This window comes from Pelophylax lessonae, assembly GCF_965119305.1.
Source record: "Pelophylax lessonae genome assembly, chromosome: 2".
Classification (NCBI taxonomy): Eukaryota; Metazoa; Chordata; class Amphibia; order Anura; family Ranidae; genus Pelophylax; species Pelophylax lessonae.
The window spans coordinates 326703678-326720261 of record NC_138769.1 but is presented as its reverse complement, the minus strand read 5'-3'; the positions used below and the strand labels follow the sequence as shown (position 1 = coordinate 326720261).

At 41.9% G+C, this 16584-nt stretch overlaps 1 protein-coding gene across 1 annotated transcript in view; it reads left to right on the top strand.

The window, feature by feature from the left end:
• ZCCHC17 (zinc finger CCHC-type containing 17) overlaps positions 1-11854 on the top strand; it is a 44074-nt gene extending 32220 nt beyond the window's left edge. The window contains exons 6-7 of the mRNA XM_082244375.1: positions 1542-1657; positions 11560-11854. Of these exons, the coding sequence (XP_082100501.1) occupies positions 1542-1657; positions 11560-11742 (299 nt within the window). The 3' untranslated portion in view covers positions 11743-11854. The remainder of the gene's footprint in view (positions 1-1541; positions 1658-11559) is intronic.
• The last annotated feature ends 4730 nt before the right edge of the window (positions 11855-16584 follow it).

The window sequence follows — 16584 nt, the reverse complement described above, 5'->3', positions numbered from 1 at the left end:
AGACTTCCGTGAAGCCGGGACACTTCAGCGGTGAGCATACATCCATTACTCGTGCACTGCAGCCCGCCCCACACATTCAGTGAGTCTTACTCTCCTCCCTAGTTTTTTCAATGGCACATTCAGGAAGCCAATCATGCCGTGATTAGCTGCACAGCGAACCAATCACGCGTGCCTGCACACCTGATTGGTTCCGCTGTGCCGCTACTCACGGCGTGATTGGCTTCCTGAATGTGCCATTGAAAAAAACTAGGGAGGAGAGTAAGACTCACTGAATGTGTGGGGCGGGCTGCAGTGCACGAGTGAGTAATGTATGTATGCGGCTGTGCTCCTTTCCAGCCTCCTACTAGTCCACCTCCAGCCTCCTACTACCACCACTATGAGAGACTGTCTGTCACTGTATAATCTGATCGAGTCCACACTGACACTGACTGACTGTCACTGAGTAATTGATGTTACCACATTAACCCTGACCTGCCCAGTGCCCTGTATCTGCAATTAAAATTTACAAGGCTGCCTGCATGCTTCCTGATTTCCATTCCCAGCATCCTTCCCAATCCCTACAGTGTCACTAACATTAACCCTATGGTACAAGGCTGCAGTGTGCACTGAATCCCATTCCCTACAGTAACATTTAGGGAGAGAGAGAGACATGAGAGGACAAGAGAGAGAGAGAGAGAGAGACATGAGAGGACAAGAGAGAGAGAGTGAGAGGACAAGAGAGAGACACACGAGAGGACGAGAGAGGACAAAAAATTGGCAAAATAAATGGAAAAAATGCGAAACACCGCGTTCGGTATTCGGCCTTCGGCCAAACATTTCATTATTATTCGGCTTCGGCTTCGGCCAAGAATTTCATTTCGGTGCATCCCTAGTTTTTACATAGCTTTACCTGCAAAAAGGGGTCAAACGGAAGTCATCTAGCAAGACTTAATTTTCTGACTTTGAATACAGGTTTTTACTAAACACATTAATAATCCTCAGTGCTGACCCAGGTGAAATAATGTTTTTGTTCTCTTGTAGAGCTACACCCATTGCTAAAATTTTAAGCATCTGACACTTGGGTGTGTGACAGCTGCGGGTGGAACCATATAGCACAGCAGGGAAATACAGGATGCATATTTCTGCTGGATGCTAATAATGTACTTTTTTCAGGTTTTTGGATGCTGTTATTAATGTACTTTAACAGACTGCTTTTACTTTATTTGACCCGCTTTACAACTCTTACACCCACTGGGATTTTCAATGTCTGCATGTTGCATCTTTCCCCTGCAGCACGCCTGCTTGTAAAATATAGATTTAAAACACTTTTCAGAAATATTACAATTTTAATTCAAAGTTGTAGAATACAGATTCAAAAGCTATACAATCATTCCAGGGTACAGAAGCAGCTATAGAATCAGAGTGCAATGCATTGAAAAAACGCAGGTATTTTAGTTTGACAGATGTAGATTTATATACTTGCCTTTTTTTTTGTTTTGAAAATGGCTGATCTATTTACCTGCAATTTTAATAATTAAATAATGGTGTACTTCATATTTTAGGGCACTTTGCAAATGACTGTTTTGTGCAACCCGGAGGAACAAAATACAGTTTAGTACCAGAAGATGATGAGGAAGATAAAACCAACTCAGAGAAGCCTGCTAAGAAGAAAAAGAAGGTAGTAGATGTTCAAAATTGTTGCAGAACTTTTAGCAAGACTACCCACTAAAATAAATAATCTAAGGGTTTTTTCACACAGGGTTTCCAATCAGGTCTGACGATCATTATTGTAGGTAGACCTGATTAGAAGCTGCATGCATGTCTAAAGAGATGTGTGTTAGTTTCACATTAACATACCTCAGAGTTCATTCACATCCAGAAAAACATGCATGATGGATTATAGATAGCTTGATGTAAAGAGACATAAATTAATTCACATCTGGCAGCCCATAGATCCAAACAGGACAATAAACAGTCACTGTCAAAATTCAGACCAAAAACTGAAAGGGCACGGATTTCACACAAGTGACATCCATCCCACTCCACTCAAAATTAGCAGGTGAGCATGCCCATGTGAAAAGGTTTATAAGCCTAATTTTAGTTTTATAAGTTTCAGGTTCATGCAAAATGTGCTAAAGCAATCCTTTATTATAAAAAAAAAAAATATATATATATATATATATATACTTTTTCCTACAACAGGTATCAGTGATACAGTTTGTCTTGCTGGTTTTTAAACCCTATTACTTGTCCTTTTTGTTGTAAACTGAGCTCCAGTTTGGTTTCTTTTATAGAGTTGGTATAGTTAGTTTTATTTTCATGTTTCATTTAGGAAAAGAAGCCAAATATAAAGGCTGACTGATTGGGAATACATAGAGGGCTGAAGGAAAGTCTCCTATGGTGAATGAGGTCTATGGTTCCCATATACTGCTGAAACGCACTAGTGTCATCTAATTTCCTAAATTAAAGTGGAGGTTCAAGCTGATTATCAGTGGGGGAAAGATTGTGGTCAGGAAAGGACAATCTGTGAACTTGGAACAGTCGTAAGAACAACTTTTTTTTTTATTTTTTTTTTTTTACTTTTTACCAGTGACACACACAGACACACGGCTATGTGTAACACAATGCTGATTTCAATACTAAACACCTCTTTCAGTTAAAAGCCTTAGGGCCCTTTCACACGAGTGGTCCGTATGTCCGTCTTTCATCCCATCCATTTGCGGATGAAAAACGGACATAATGCATGTCAATGGGTTTGCGGATGTCAGCGCATGACCATCCGCTGACATTCCGATTTGCGTCCTTTCCGATCAGTTCCATTTTTTGGAATGGAACAGAACCCTATTTTTCTTCCATTTAAAAAACCGAACGGACGCAAAAACGGATGTCAGCGGTGTCATCCGCTGACACCCGCAATCCTTTACAGTGGAAACAATGTTTCCTAGTCCCTATGGTTACAGTTGCCTTCTTGAATACTTTCTCCTCAATGTTTTTCTTTTAGGCCTTGTTCACATCATGTGCAGAGATCCGCAAGGGTCCCAGGAAAACAATTGTTCTCTATGTGCCCTGTTCACATTGGTATCATTTGCAGATTTTTACTGTACAGAAATCCGCAATGTGTATGCAGTTCTTAGCAGGGGAAAAAAAAAAAACTGACATGACATCAACATTGTGGTGTGAATAGGGCACATACAGAACAATTGTTTTTTCTCTGTGTCTCCTTAGGCAACAGTGTCTCAATTATACATTCTCCAAATTGTAAGAACATACTAAATAAAGGTATTGGCCAGTGCATTCCAACGGGGAATACGTTTAAAAGAGCTAAAATAAACCCTGGGTGGCTAAACTCCAGCGTAAAATATGCATATAAAAACTAAAGAAAAGGCCTTCAAAAAATACAAGGCTGAAGGGTCATGGCAGCATTCCAAAATTACAGAGAATGCAATAAGAAACGTAAGAGCGAAATTAGGGTGGCTAAAACTGAACACGAAAGGCACATAGCGGAAAAGAGTAGGGATGCACCGAAATTAAAATTTTGGGCCGAAACCGAAAATGCAGGATGCCATTGGCCGAAAACCGAAAATGACTTTCCCCCAAAAAAAATTAAAATAGATAGAACAGGGGCATACATCAAAAAACAGGCAGCAACGTACACCTGTCGCTGCCACCCTGTCACAGTATATGTACTGTGACGGGTTGGCAAGAGGTTAATTTAATTACCAATGGTATTTGTATTATGCAGCATGAGGGGGTTAATGTATTGTCACTGATGCATTAGTGACCAACCAGTGGCAGGTAATTAACCCTTTTGTGCTGCATTAGTGCAACCAGTATCAGTGTTAATTAACACTGGTTGCACTGATACTGGTTGCACTAATGCAGCACAGAGGGGTTAATTAACTGCCACTGGTCGGTCACTAATGCATCAGTGACAATACAATAACCCCCTCATGCTGCATAATTAATACAAATACCAATGGTAAGCTGCCTTAGCTATCACCCCCCCTCCTCCCTCCCCCTCCTCTCTCAGCCTCAGCGTCCCTCTCCAACTCACTCAGCTCCTCCGGTCACTGTGTCCATTATTCAAAAGTCCCGCCTCTGGCCGGCCGCCCTCCTCCCGGTGATGTCACTACTACTAGGATCTGTCCATGAATGAACTGACACACCGGGCGGGCGAGCGGCCTCTAATAGCTGTCACTATGAGCCGTTCACTTCTCTTCAATTCCCTGACAGTCCGGGCGGCCGCTAATACATAGTACTATGTGATCCTTCCTATCATGTGTGAATGAGATCTGATCTGACCTGACACCGGGCGGGGGGGCGGGTTAGAGCGGCCGCTATTAGCTGTAACTATGTGAGCCTTTCACTTCCTTGTCAGGCATGTATCTCCGCTGACAAGGAAGTGAAAGGCTCACATAGTTACAGCTAATAGCGGCCGCTCCAAGCCGCCCCCCCGCCCGGTGTCAGGTCAGATCAGATCTCATTCACACATAGTCATAGTCCCGCTGAGCTGACAGGAAGGATCACATAGTACTATGTATTAGCGGCCGCTCGCCCCGCCCTCCTGCCTGGTATGTCCATTCACTAATGCAGAGATCATAGTAACAGGGACGTCATTGAGAGGCGGGCGGCCGGCCAGAGGCGGGACTTTTAAAACCTGCCCTGCGCTGCGCTGCGCCCTCCTCCTTCCTCGCGGCGACCATATTAATTTCGGCACCGTTAACCCATTATCGGCCGAAATGAGAGAGGCTCATTTTCGGCCGATAATTTCGGTGGCCGAAATTTCGGTGCATCCCTAGAAAAGAGTAAAAAAAACCCCAAGAAATTCTTTAAGTATATAAATAGTAAGAAAGTGAGGCCAGAACACATTGGCCCCATAAAGGATGACGAAGGGACTCTGGCTACAAAGGACAGAGCAAAGGCACTAAATAAATTCTTCTCCTCAGTCTTTACAAAGGAATTGGGGGGACTACAATCACCCAGCTTGTAACGGTAAAGTTAATAACATGTCACAGGAAGCACCCTCATGGTTAACAGACAGACTCAGAACTAGACTTGAAAAACTTAACATAAATAAGTCACCGGACCTGATGGCTTTTACCCGAGGGTCCTTAAGGAACTCAGCCAGGTGATAGCCAGACCATTGTTCCTAATTTTTATGGATAGTCTGACTAAAAATGAGACCAGCTGATTGGCAAAAAGCCAGTGTGGTACCAATATTAAAAAAAAAAAAAAAAAAAAAGGCCGAGATCTATCCCGGGGCACTACAGGCCGATTAGCCTAACATCAATAGTCTGTAAGATATTGGAGGGGATGATAAGGGACTATATACAAGACTTTAGTAATGAAACCGGTATTATCTGTAGTAATCAGTATGGATTAATGAAAAATCAGACAAATCTATTACCCTTCTATGAAGAAGTGAGCTGCCATCTAGATACACCACATCCACAGGCCTTCCTGTATCTGGATTTTTCAAAGGCATTTGATACAGTTCCCCACAAACATTTACTGTACAAACTAAGCTACGTAGGTATGGACCATAGAGTGAGTACCTGGAATAAAAGCTGGCTGCAGGGGCCATTCCAAAGGGTGGTGATAGATGGGGAGTACTTGGAAGGGTCTGGTGTGGAAAGTGAGGTCCCACAAGGATTGGTCCTCTGACCAATCCTATTTAATTTATTCATAAACGACCTAGAGGGTGGGATAAACAGCTCAATCTCCGTATTTGTGGACGATGCTAAATTAAGCAAGGCAATAACTTCTACGCAGGATGTGGTAATCTTACAGGATGGCCTAAACAAAGTAATGAATGACCATCTACATGGCAGATGAGGTTTAATGTTGAAAAATGTAAGGTAATGCATTTGGGTGCCAGAATAACGAACGCAAGTTACTAGGGGGGAGAGCCTTTGGGGAAATCAAAGATGAAAAAGGATCTGGGGGTCCTAGTAGATGACGAGCTCAGAAATTGCATGCAATGCCAAGCTTCTGCAAGCAAAGCCAACAGAGTATTGGCATGTATTAAAATGGGGATTCACTCCAGAGATAAAACGATAATTCTCCCACTCTACAAGACTCTGGTCCGGCCACTTCTGGAGTATGCCGTCGAGTTTTGAGCACCGGTCCTCAGGAAGGATGCGTTGGAACTGGAGAGAGTCCAGAGAAGGGCAACAAAGCTAATAAAGGGACTGGAGGCTCTCCGCTATGAGGAAAGACTACATGCATTGAACTTATTCTCTCTGGAGAAGAGACGCTTGAGAGGGGATATGATATCAATGTACAAATACTGTACTGTGGATGACCCTAGCATAGGTAACAAACTATTCAGTGAAAGGGAATACAAAAGAACTCCTGGCCATTCGCTAAAATTAGAAGAGAAGGGGTATTTAAGGTACTATTGACCCATATATATATATATATATATATATATATATACACACACACACACACACACACACACACACACACACACACACTCTCATCATAGGTTAAACCGGATAGACTGGTGTCTTTTTTTATTTATTTTTTCTTCAGCCTCACCATGTAACTATATTATACATAACCAGCGTCAGTCCTATTTGGCTATAGATCTCTCCCTTGTGATATCGCAGTTGGCGTTCTCTGTTCTGCTGACATTAGTTTCAGATTGCTGTGAGCCATTACCTCACTGACGACTTTCCACAGCATAAGAAGCATCTCCCAGGCTCTGTTACAGGAGCAGAGTCCTGAGAGAGAAACGTGTCCTTTTTTTTTATGTAGTTTATGGTAAAATCACACAGTTTTATTAACATTGCAAAAATGCATCTTGTACTTGAACATATCACATAAACCTAGTATTCTAGTATTGCACAGCTCCTTCTGTAATTGACCTGTGAGTTTCCTCCAGAGTAAGAAGCAGATGCTGGAAAATGCTTAACCACTTCCATACCGAGTCATGTAAAATGACGTCGGCAAAGTGGTTGTCTAGATCCGGGCCGCCGTCATATGACGTCGGCCCGTTCTAGCTGCTACTGCGCGCCCCCGGCGGCGCGCATCGGCGCGATCAGGGATGAAGCTCGTCCCTCGGACATAGCCCATCACTGATCAAGGTAAACAGCCAATAGAAATTGGCTGTTTACCACGTGATCGGCTGTGTCAATCACAGCCGATCACATGAGCGGCTCCTGCACGAGCCGCTCGTTCTCTCTTCAATGCGCGCCCCCGGGGGCGCGCAGAGCAGCGATCGGGGACGAGGCTCGTCCCTCGGACAGAGTCGATCCCCAATCTAGGTAAAGAGCCAATGAAATTGGCTCTTTACCACGTGACCGGCTGTGTCCAATCACAGCCGGTCACAAATGTCAACAGAGAACACGGTAACTAGCTGTCACCGTGTTCTCCTCCTCACACACTGATCCTGTGTGAGGAGGAGATTGTGGTAACAGCTAGTTACCAACTACAGTGCACCCTAAACACACTGATTGCCCCCCCCCCCCCAATAAAGAGCACCTGTCACTAGCCCATCAAAGTACCCGAGTACCTGTCATCAGGTACTCAGATGACAGGTACTCGGGTACTCTGATGGGCTGGTGACAGGTATTCGGGTACTCTGATGACGGATACTCTGATGACAGGTACTCGGGTACTCTGATGACAGGTACTCGGGTACTCTGATGACAGGTACTCGGGTACTCTGATGACAGGTACTCGGGTACTCTGATGACAGGTACTCGGGTACTCTGATGACAGGTACTCTGATGACAGGTACTCGGGTACTCTGATGACAGGTACTCGGGTACTCTGATGACAGGTACTCGGATACTCTGATGACAGGTACTCGGATACTCTGATGACGGGTACTCGGGTACTCTGATGACGGGTACTCGGGTACTCTGATGACAGGTACTCAGGTACTCTGATGACAGGTACTCGGGTACTCTGATGTCGGGTACTCTGATGACAGGTACTCGGGTACTCTGATGACGGGTACTCCTGTACTCTGATGACGGGTACTCGGGTACTCTGATGACAGGTACTCGGGTACTCTGATGACAGGTACTCGGGTACTTTGAGTACCTGTCAACGGAGTACCCGTCATCAGAGTACCTGAGTACCTGTCACCTACCCATCAGAGTACCCGAGTACCTTCCACCTGCTCATCAGAGTACCTGACGCCTGAAGTACCCAAGTACTTGCCGCCTGCTCATCAGTACCCATCACTACTCATCAGTACTCATCAGTACCTATCACGTATCAGTACTGATCATCAGTACCCCTCAGTACAGTATCACCTATCAGTCAGTGAGTACTACTCATCAGTACCCATCACCTGCCTGTCACCTGCCCATCAGAGTACCCGAGTACCTGTCACCTGCCTATCGGAGTACCCGAGTACCTGCCACCTGCTCATCAGTACCAGAGTACCTGTCACCTGCCCAACAAAGTACCCGAGTACCTGTCACCCTTCATACAGCCACCATGTCCAAGTCCAAAAAGGTTTATATACGTCGTCCGTTTAAACCTAAATACCGGTGTTATGGCAGCAGATAGCTGCCATAACCCTGGTATTTTTTTAAACGGTGGACAGTTGGCTTTCCGATAAGGGTGGTCCCAGCGGCGGATTCGCCGTGGGATCACCCTTCCGGGATGGCGGAAGAGGCGCCCCCCCCCTTCCCGACGCGTTCCGGTCCTTTTCCCCGCTTACCGGACCCGCCGGCAGCGGGGAAAACGATCCGGTCCCGAATCCTCACAGACAGGATGTCGAGTGAGGGCAAGCTTGCCCTCACTTGACTCTATGGTCTTGGAGGACCGGAGCTACGGAAAATGTTGTTGCCTAGCAACCGGTTTAAAGGTCCTTTTTTTTTTTTTTTTTTCATTTTATATTATAATTATTTTTTATTTTTATTTTTTTCTATCTTTTAGTGTACTTGTGAGATCTGAGGACTTTTTGACCCCAGATCTCACAAAAAAGAGGTCCTGTCGTGCCTATTTCTATTACGAGGAATATTTACATTTCTTTTAATAGAAATAAAAATGATCAATTTTTTTTTTTTTTTTAAACGGTGTAAAAATAAAAAATAATAAATAAAATAAATAGTAAAAAAAAAAAAAAAAATTAAAGCGCCCTGTCCCCGTTAGCTCGCGCGCAGAAGCGAATGCATACAGAAACCCCGCCCACATATGTAAACGGTGTTCAAACCACACATGTGAGGTATCGCCGCGATCGTTAGAGCAAGGGGAATAATTTGAGCCCTAGACCTCCTCTGTAACTCAAAGATGGCAACCTGTAGAAATTTTTAAATTGTCGCCTATGGGGATTTTTAAGTACCAAAGTTTGTCACCATTCCGTGAGCGTGCGCAATTTTGAAACATGACATGTTGGATATCTATTTACTCGGCGTAACATTATCTTTCACATTATGGAAAAAAATTGGGCTAACTTTACTGGTTTCTTATTTTTTAATTAAAAAAAGTGAATTTTTTCCAAAAAAATTGCGTTTGGAAGACCGCTACGCAAATACGGTGTGATAAAAAATATTGCAATAATCTCCATTTTATTCTCTAGGGTCTCTGCTAAAAAAAAATATATAATGTTTGGGGGTTCTAAGCAGTTTTCTAGCAAAACAACTGATTTTAGCTTGTAAACACCAAATGTCAAAAATAGGCCTAGGCAAGTGGCTAGGATGCATGATGATGCTCCTTGGATGTTAGGCCCCTCTATATGGCTAGGCTGTGAAAAAGTCTCACATATGCGGTATTGCCATACTCAGGAGGAGTGGCAGAATGTATTTTGGGGTGTCATTTTTGCTGTGTACATGCTATGTGTTAGGAATATCCTATAAATTGACAACTTTGTGTAAAAAAAAAAAAAAGTTTTCATTTTTTTCCCACATTTTCCAAAAACCTGTGGAAAAAAATGATATGTTCAAACGACCCATAATGCCTCATAGAATATACGTTGGAGTGTTTGCTTTCCAAAATGGGGTCATTTTGTGGACTTTTCCATTGTATTGGTGCTCTAGGGCCTTGAAAAGTGTGATAGGTAGTAAGAAAGTTTTATGTGTATTTATGCTCCTAGAACGCCTGAATGTGCTTCTTGGACGTGGAGTCTCTTTTTGTGGCCGGGCTGTGTAAAAGTCTCACACATGTGGTATCGCCATACTCGGAAGGAGTAGCAGAATGTATTTTTGGGTGTAATTTTTGCTGTGTACATGCTATGTGTTAGAAATAGCTTATAAATTGACAACTTTGTGGGAAAAAAAAGAAAAAAAAAATTTTTTCTTCATTTTCCCAAGAATTGTGGGAAAAAATTACAACTTCAAAAAACTCACCATGCCTCTTACTAAATACCTTGGACTGTCTACTTTACAAAAAGGGGTCATTTGGTCGGTATTTGTACTGTCCTGACATTTCAGGGCCTCAAGAAAGGAGATAGGCAGTCAGTACATCTGGTGTGATCAATTTTCAGTAATTGGTACCATAGCTTCTAGACTCAATAACTTTCACACAGACTAAATAATATACACTAATTTGGGTTAATTTTACCAGAGACATGTAGCAGTATACATTTTGGCCCAAATGTATGAAGAAAATTTTATTTTTTGCAAAATTTCATAATTTAAACTAAAAAAAAGTGTTTTTTTTTCAAAATTTTTGCTCTTTTTTTTGCATATATCACGAAAAAAAAAAACCCCAGTTGTGATCAAATACCACCAAAAGAAAGCTCTATTTGTGTGAAAAAAATGATAAAAATTTTGTTTGGTTATAGTGTAGCATGACTGAGCAATTGTCATTCAAAGTGTGAGAGTGCTGAAAGCTGAAAATTGGTCTGGGCAGGAAGGGTGTCAAACTGCTCTGTATGGAAGCGGTTAAAGTGCCTTTCTGGGGGAAAGTGTCCTGACGACAATGCCTTTTACACCTAAAGTCTTCGGTAGCAGTCTCTGGACTGTGACTATAAGTGATGTAAGACATCCCTGGCCTTAGATGGCCAACCTTGCAAAATAAACTCTGGCTAGGATTATTTCCAGGTAAATTGAGAGTCCAAGTAAAACACGGGGGTTAATTTACTAAAACTGGACAGTAATCTGGTGCATTGAAACCAGTCAGCTTCCATTTTTTTTTTTTTGTTTGGATTAAACTTAACTGAGCAAGCTGAATGTAGATACTGGTTGGCTACCATGCACAGCTGAATCAGATTTTGCACTCTCCAGTTTTAGTAAATCAACCCAAATCCTCGCTATAGCTTGAAGGGGCCATCTGCTAGGGTGGAGACGGCAGTTTTTTGACCTTATGGTCTATGGAAAATGCCAATATTCAATGGGTGTAGAGAAGAAAAAAAAACTGAAGGATATGGTGTTGCGTTTTAAAATGTTTAGGTATGTGTTTCCTGTATGGGGGGTCATCAGTTTACTGTACTAAATTTGTATTCTGCCTCATTTTCACATTTCCAGCAGCTGCCTGGGATTGAGGATTTGAATGTGTGTAATTGTCCTGGTGTGCACTTTGAAGATTTTTGTATTGGTTTTATTTTGGTTCACAGAAACATCTGACGTTCTGTGATGTGTTTGACATATGAACTATCCACTCTGTTTTGTTTCACAGCAGGAAAAGAAGAGAAAGAAACGCAGCAGAGACAGGGAAACCTCCTCAGAATCTGATAACTCATCTACTTCCAGCTCTGATAGCGACGCTGAGCCTGCCAAGAAGAAAAAACGACACGCAGAGAAGAGCAAAAAAAGCTCAAAGAAAAAGAAGAAGCATAAAAAACACAAACAAAGACATTGAATAAGAGGTCACTGTTTATTTACATTGATTTTCTCCCGTTGTGTGGCTACATATTTTATGTAAAGCTACAAGATTATATTTCTCACACAATCTGGATGTAGATGTGAAATTCCATCATCATGGTCCTATCAGGTCACATTCTAAATAAAATGAACTTCCGTTTTTTTTATTACCAGCTGTTTATGTGATTTTGTTTATTATGGTCAGCAAACATTGATTTACACACTTTTCCATGAAGGCTGGACACCAGGTAGATCTAAAAGACACACATTTGTGCAGCTCTGTAAATATTAACAAACCCTTGCATGTCTTTGTTTTAACCACTTCTGGCCTGGAAGATTTTCCCCCTTAATGACCAGGCCATTTTTGGGGATTCGGCACTGCGTTACTTTAACGGACAATTGCGCGATCATGCAACGCTGTACTCAAATAAAATTGATGTCCTTTTTTCCCACAAACAGCTTTCTTTTGGTGGTATTTGATCACCTGTGCCAATTTTTTTTTTTTTTTTTTTGCGCTATAAACAGAAAAAAAGTGACAATTCTGAAAAAAAACCACATTGTTTTTCACTTTCTGTTTATATAACATTTCCCAAAAAAAAAATTTAAAAAACTAAATTTTTTTTAAACATTTTAGACCAATTTGTTTTCTGCTACATATTTTTGGTAAAAAAAAAATCGCAATAAGCGTATTTTGATTGGTTTACGCAAAAGTTTATCGCGTCTACTAACTACGGGAAACATTTGTCATTTTTGTTTATTTTTTTTTGCGGGATTGTGGCAGACAGATCAGACCCCTAACTGACACTTTTGGGGGGACCAGTGACATTACTACAGTAATTACTGTAAAAATGACACTGGCAGGGAAGGGTTTAACACTGCGGGTAATCAAGGGGTTAAATGTGAGCCTAGGGGAGTGATTCTAACTATATGGGGCGGGGACTTATGGAATGACCATAGAGACCTGTGATCCTATATAGAAGGATCACAAGCACTCTGTGATCATTCCAGAGAGAAGAACGGTCAGCTGTGTTTACAGCGATGTCCACAACTCTCAGCTGTCCGGGAACTCCCCTCCTCATTGGCTAAGACACAGCAGTGGCACCATTGACAACAGCGGGAGCCAATCAAATTCAGTTAGCCAATAAAGAGAGAGGGGGCGGGGCCGAATGTAAACACAGAGCTGTGACTCAGCTTGGGTGCCCCCATAGCACGCTGCTTGCTGTGAGGCACTCAAAAAGAGGGAGAGGCCAGGGGAGCCGAAGATAGACCCCAGAAGAGGAGGATATGGGCTGCTCTTTACAAAACCACTTCACAGAGGAGGGAATTATAACGTGTTTGTTATATTTATTTACAATCACTTTAATTTGCTTTGTTATTGGCATCTTGCAGTTCTGAGGCAGAAAAGCTCAGAAAGAAGGAAGGAGAAGCAACACCATGAGCCTAATGGTTATGAGGATAGCATCAGAGAGCAGAGTGACCAAGATGCTCATTTGCCTGCTGCTTCTCCTATTTGATGACCAGTCTCGGGTGGGAGTAGGAAGGAGACCTGTAAGTGAAAGTAATTCTAAAGAAGAGAATATGTCCCCTCAGCTGTGTGTAGTGTATGTATGTATGTATGTATATATAATATAGTGTGTGTGTATATATATATATATATATATATATATATATATATATATATATATATATATATATATATATATATATATATATATATATATATAATTATACACAGTATCTCCCAAAAGTGAGTACACCCCTCACATTTTTGTAAATATTTTATTATATCTTTTCATGTGACAACACTGAAGAAATTACACTTTGCCACAATGTAAAGTAGTGAATGTACAGCTGATATAACAGTGTAAATTTGCTGTCCCCTCAAAATAACTCAACACACAGCCCTTAATGTCTAAACCGCTGGCAACAAAAGTGAGTACACCCCTAAGTTAAAATGTCCAAATTGGGCCCAATTAGCCATTTTCCCTCCACGGTGTCACGTGATTTGTTAGTTACAAGGGTTCAGGTGTGTTACATTTGATGTTATCACTCTCTCATATTGGTCATTGGAAATTCAACATGGCATCTTATGGCAAAAAACTCCCAGAAGATCTGAAAAAAAAGAATTGTTGCTCCAAAAAAAGATGGCCTAGGCTGTAAAAAAAAGATCGCCAAGACCCTGAAACTGAGCTGCATCACGGTTGCCGAGACCATAAAGCGGTTTAGCAGGAAAGGTTCCTCTCAGAACAGGCCTCGTCATGGTCGACCAAAGGAGTTGAGTGCACGTGTTCAGTGTCATATCCAGAGGTTGTCTTTAGGAAATAGATGTATGAGTGCTGCCAGCATTGCTGCAGAAGTTGAAGGACGGGGGGGTCAGCCTGTCAATGCTCAGACCATACGCCACACACTGCAAAAAATTTGTCTGCATTGCTGTCGTCCCAGAAGGAAGCCTCTTCTAAAGATAATGCACAAGAAAGCCCACAAACAGTTTGCTGATTGTCCTGTGGTCTAATGAGATCAAGATACACTTTTGGTTCAGATGGTGTCAAGCGTGTGTGGCAGTAACCAGGTGAGGAGTACAAAGACAAGTGTGTCTTGCCTACAATCAAGCATGGTGGTGGGAATGTCATGGTTTGGGGCTGCATGAGTGCTGCCGACACTGGGGAGCTACAGTTCATTGAGGGAACCATGAATGTCAACATGTACTGTGACATACTGAAGCAGTGCATTATTCCCCCCTTTTGGAGACTGGGCCGCAGGGCAGTATTCCAACAATATGACCCCAAACACACCTCCAGGACGACCACTGCCTTGCTAAAGAAGCTGAGGGTAAAGGTGATGGACTTGCAAGCATGTCTCAAGACCTTAAACACTATTGAGCATCTGTGGGGCATCCTCAAACGGAAGGTGGTGGCGCACAAGGTCTCTACCATCCACCAGAGTGGAACAGGACTCCAGTGGCAACCTGTGAAGCTCTGGTGAACTCCATGCCCCCAAATTATTGACACATTGTGCACAATTTGGACATTGTCACTTAGGGGTGTACTCGCTTTTGTTGCCAGCGGTTTAGAAATTAATGGCGGGGGTTGAGTTATTTTGAGGGGACAGCAAATTTACACTGTTATACAAGCTGTACACTCACTACTTTACATTGTAGCAAAGTGTCATTTCTTCAGTGTTGTCACATGAAAAGATATAATAAAATATTTACAAAAATGTGAGGGGTGTACTCATTTTTGTGAGATACTGTATATACACACACATTAATGTGTGTGTCTATAATAAAGGTGCTATTGACATGAAATTTGAGCCACGTTAGTAACAACTCATAAGTTATGTGTAATAAAATGGAATGACCTAGGGAAAAATTATTGAACATGCTCACTGAAATATGTTTAATACTTTGTACAAAATTCTTTGTTGGTAATGACCGCTTTAGGACGCCTAAAATAAATAGTAAAAGCGTGCCGTACTGTGTACTTAAATCAAAAGGTTTAACCAATAAATAGGGGAGGGGCAACTGGACGGCACGGCGCTCAAATTTGAAATAAACACACAGACCACAGGCAGATGCAGTGTCATGACTATAGAGATTTCAAATGCTGTTAAAGAAGGTGCATTGGAGCACCCGACTACGATATAAGCACTATTGGTGTTCCTTTCCTTATATGCATGGTTTGGGTACACTGTACAAGCCAAGGAGATATAACGGCAGCAGTGGAAAAGAGAAGTGGATAGCTATTGTTCTAGTCCTAGAAGGACAAAAGGAACTTAATTGTAAGGTCACATATCCTCAGATGAGCACACATCTGATGGGGGAGCATGAGTGTATTTTAAAAGCACTTATATGGAGCACCCAAATAATCATTTAGAGAAGAATATGGATGCATAGAAGCAGGCAAGCACTGCACTTATTGATTTACTACCACGGATGAACTACACTTTGATGAACTATTTATGATTATATGTACATTTAATGCTTTTGTGTGGATTTTATGGACCTAATCCTTACCTATAGGGAATTGATGCACTTTAGAAGTTGGATATAGATCACAGTTTTTGATATTGGAGCACTTTTTTAAATGAATTGCACTTCATTTATTAGTTTAACCTTTTGACTTCTGTACGTACACACAGCGCAACACATTTTTACTAATTATTTTATGTACGCACACATAAATATGGGGATGTGTTAAGTGGTAGCAGCTCTAGCTCTTTAAATATTTAGCATTCTAGTTGCTCGCAAGATACTACTTTTATTGTTTCAGCTTCAAGATGTCTCCTGTATGGAGACACTAGTCACATGCATTGCCCAGGTGTGATTTTTGGCCCATTCTTTCATAGAGTCTTCAAATCTCTGATCTTTAGTTCTTTCCATAGATTTACTATTGGATTCAAGTCAGGTGATTAGCTGGGCCACCCTAGCAGCTTTATTTTCTTTCTTTGAAACCAATTGAGAGTTTCCTTGGCATTGTGCTTGGGATCATTGTCTTGCTGAAATGTCCACCCTTGTTTCATCTTCATCACTCTGCTAGATGGCAGCAGATTTTTATCAAGGATGTCTTGGTACATTTTTCCATTCACTCTTCCTTAAATGATATGATGTTTGCCAGTACCGTATGCTGAAAAATAACCCAATGAGGTTTCCATCTTCATACTTCACTGTTGGTATGGTGTTTTTTGGGGGGATGTGCAGTGCCATTTGACCTCCAAAGATGGTGTGTATTATTGCATCCAAAGAGTACAATTTTGGTCTCCTCTGACCAGACTATATTCTCCCAGTATTTCACAGGCTTGTTGTGCAGCAAGCTTTCAACAAATGTCAACAATGTTTTCTTCA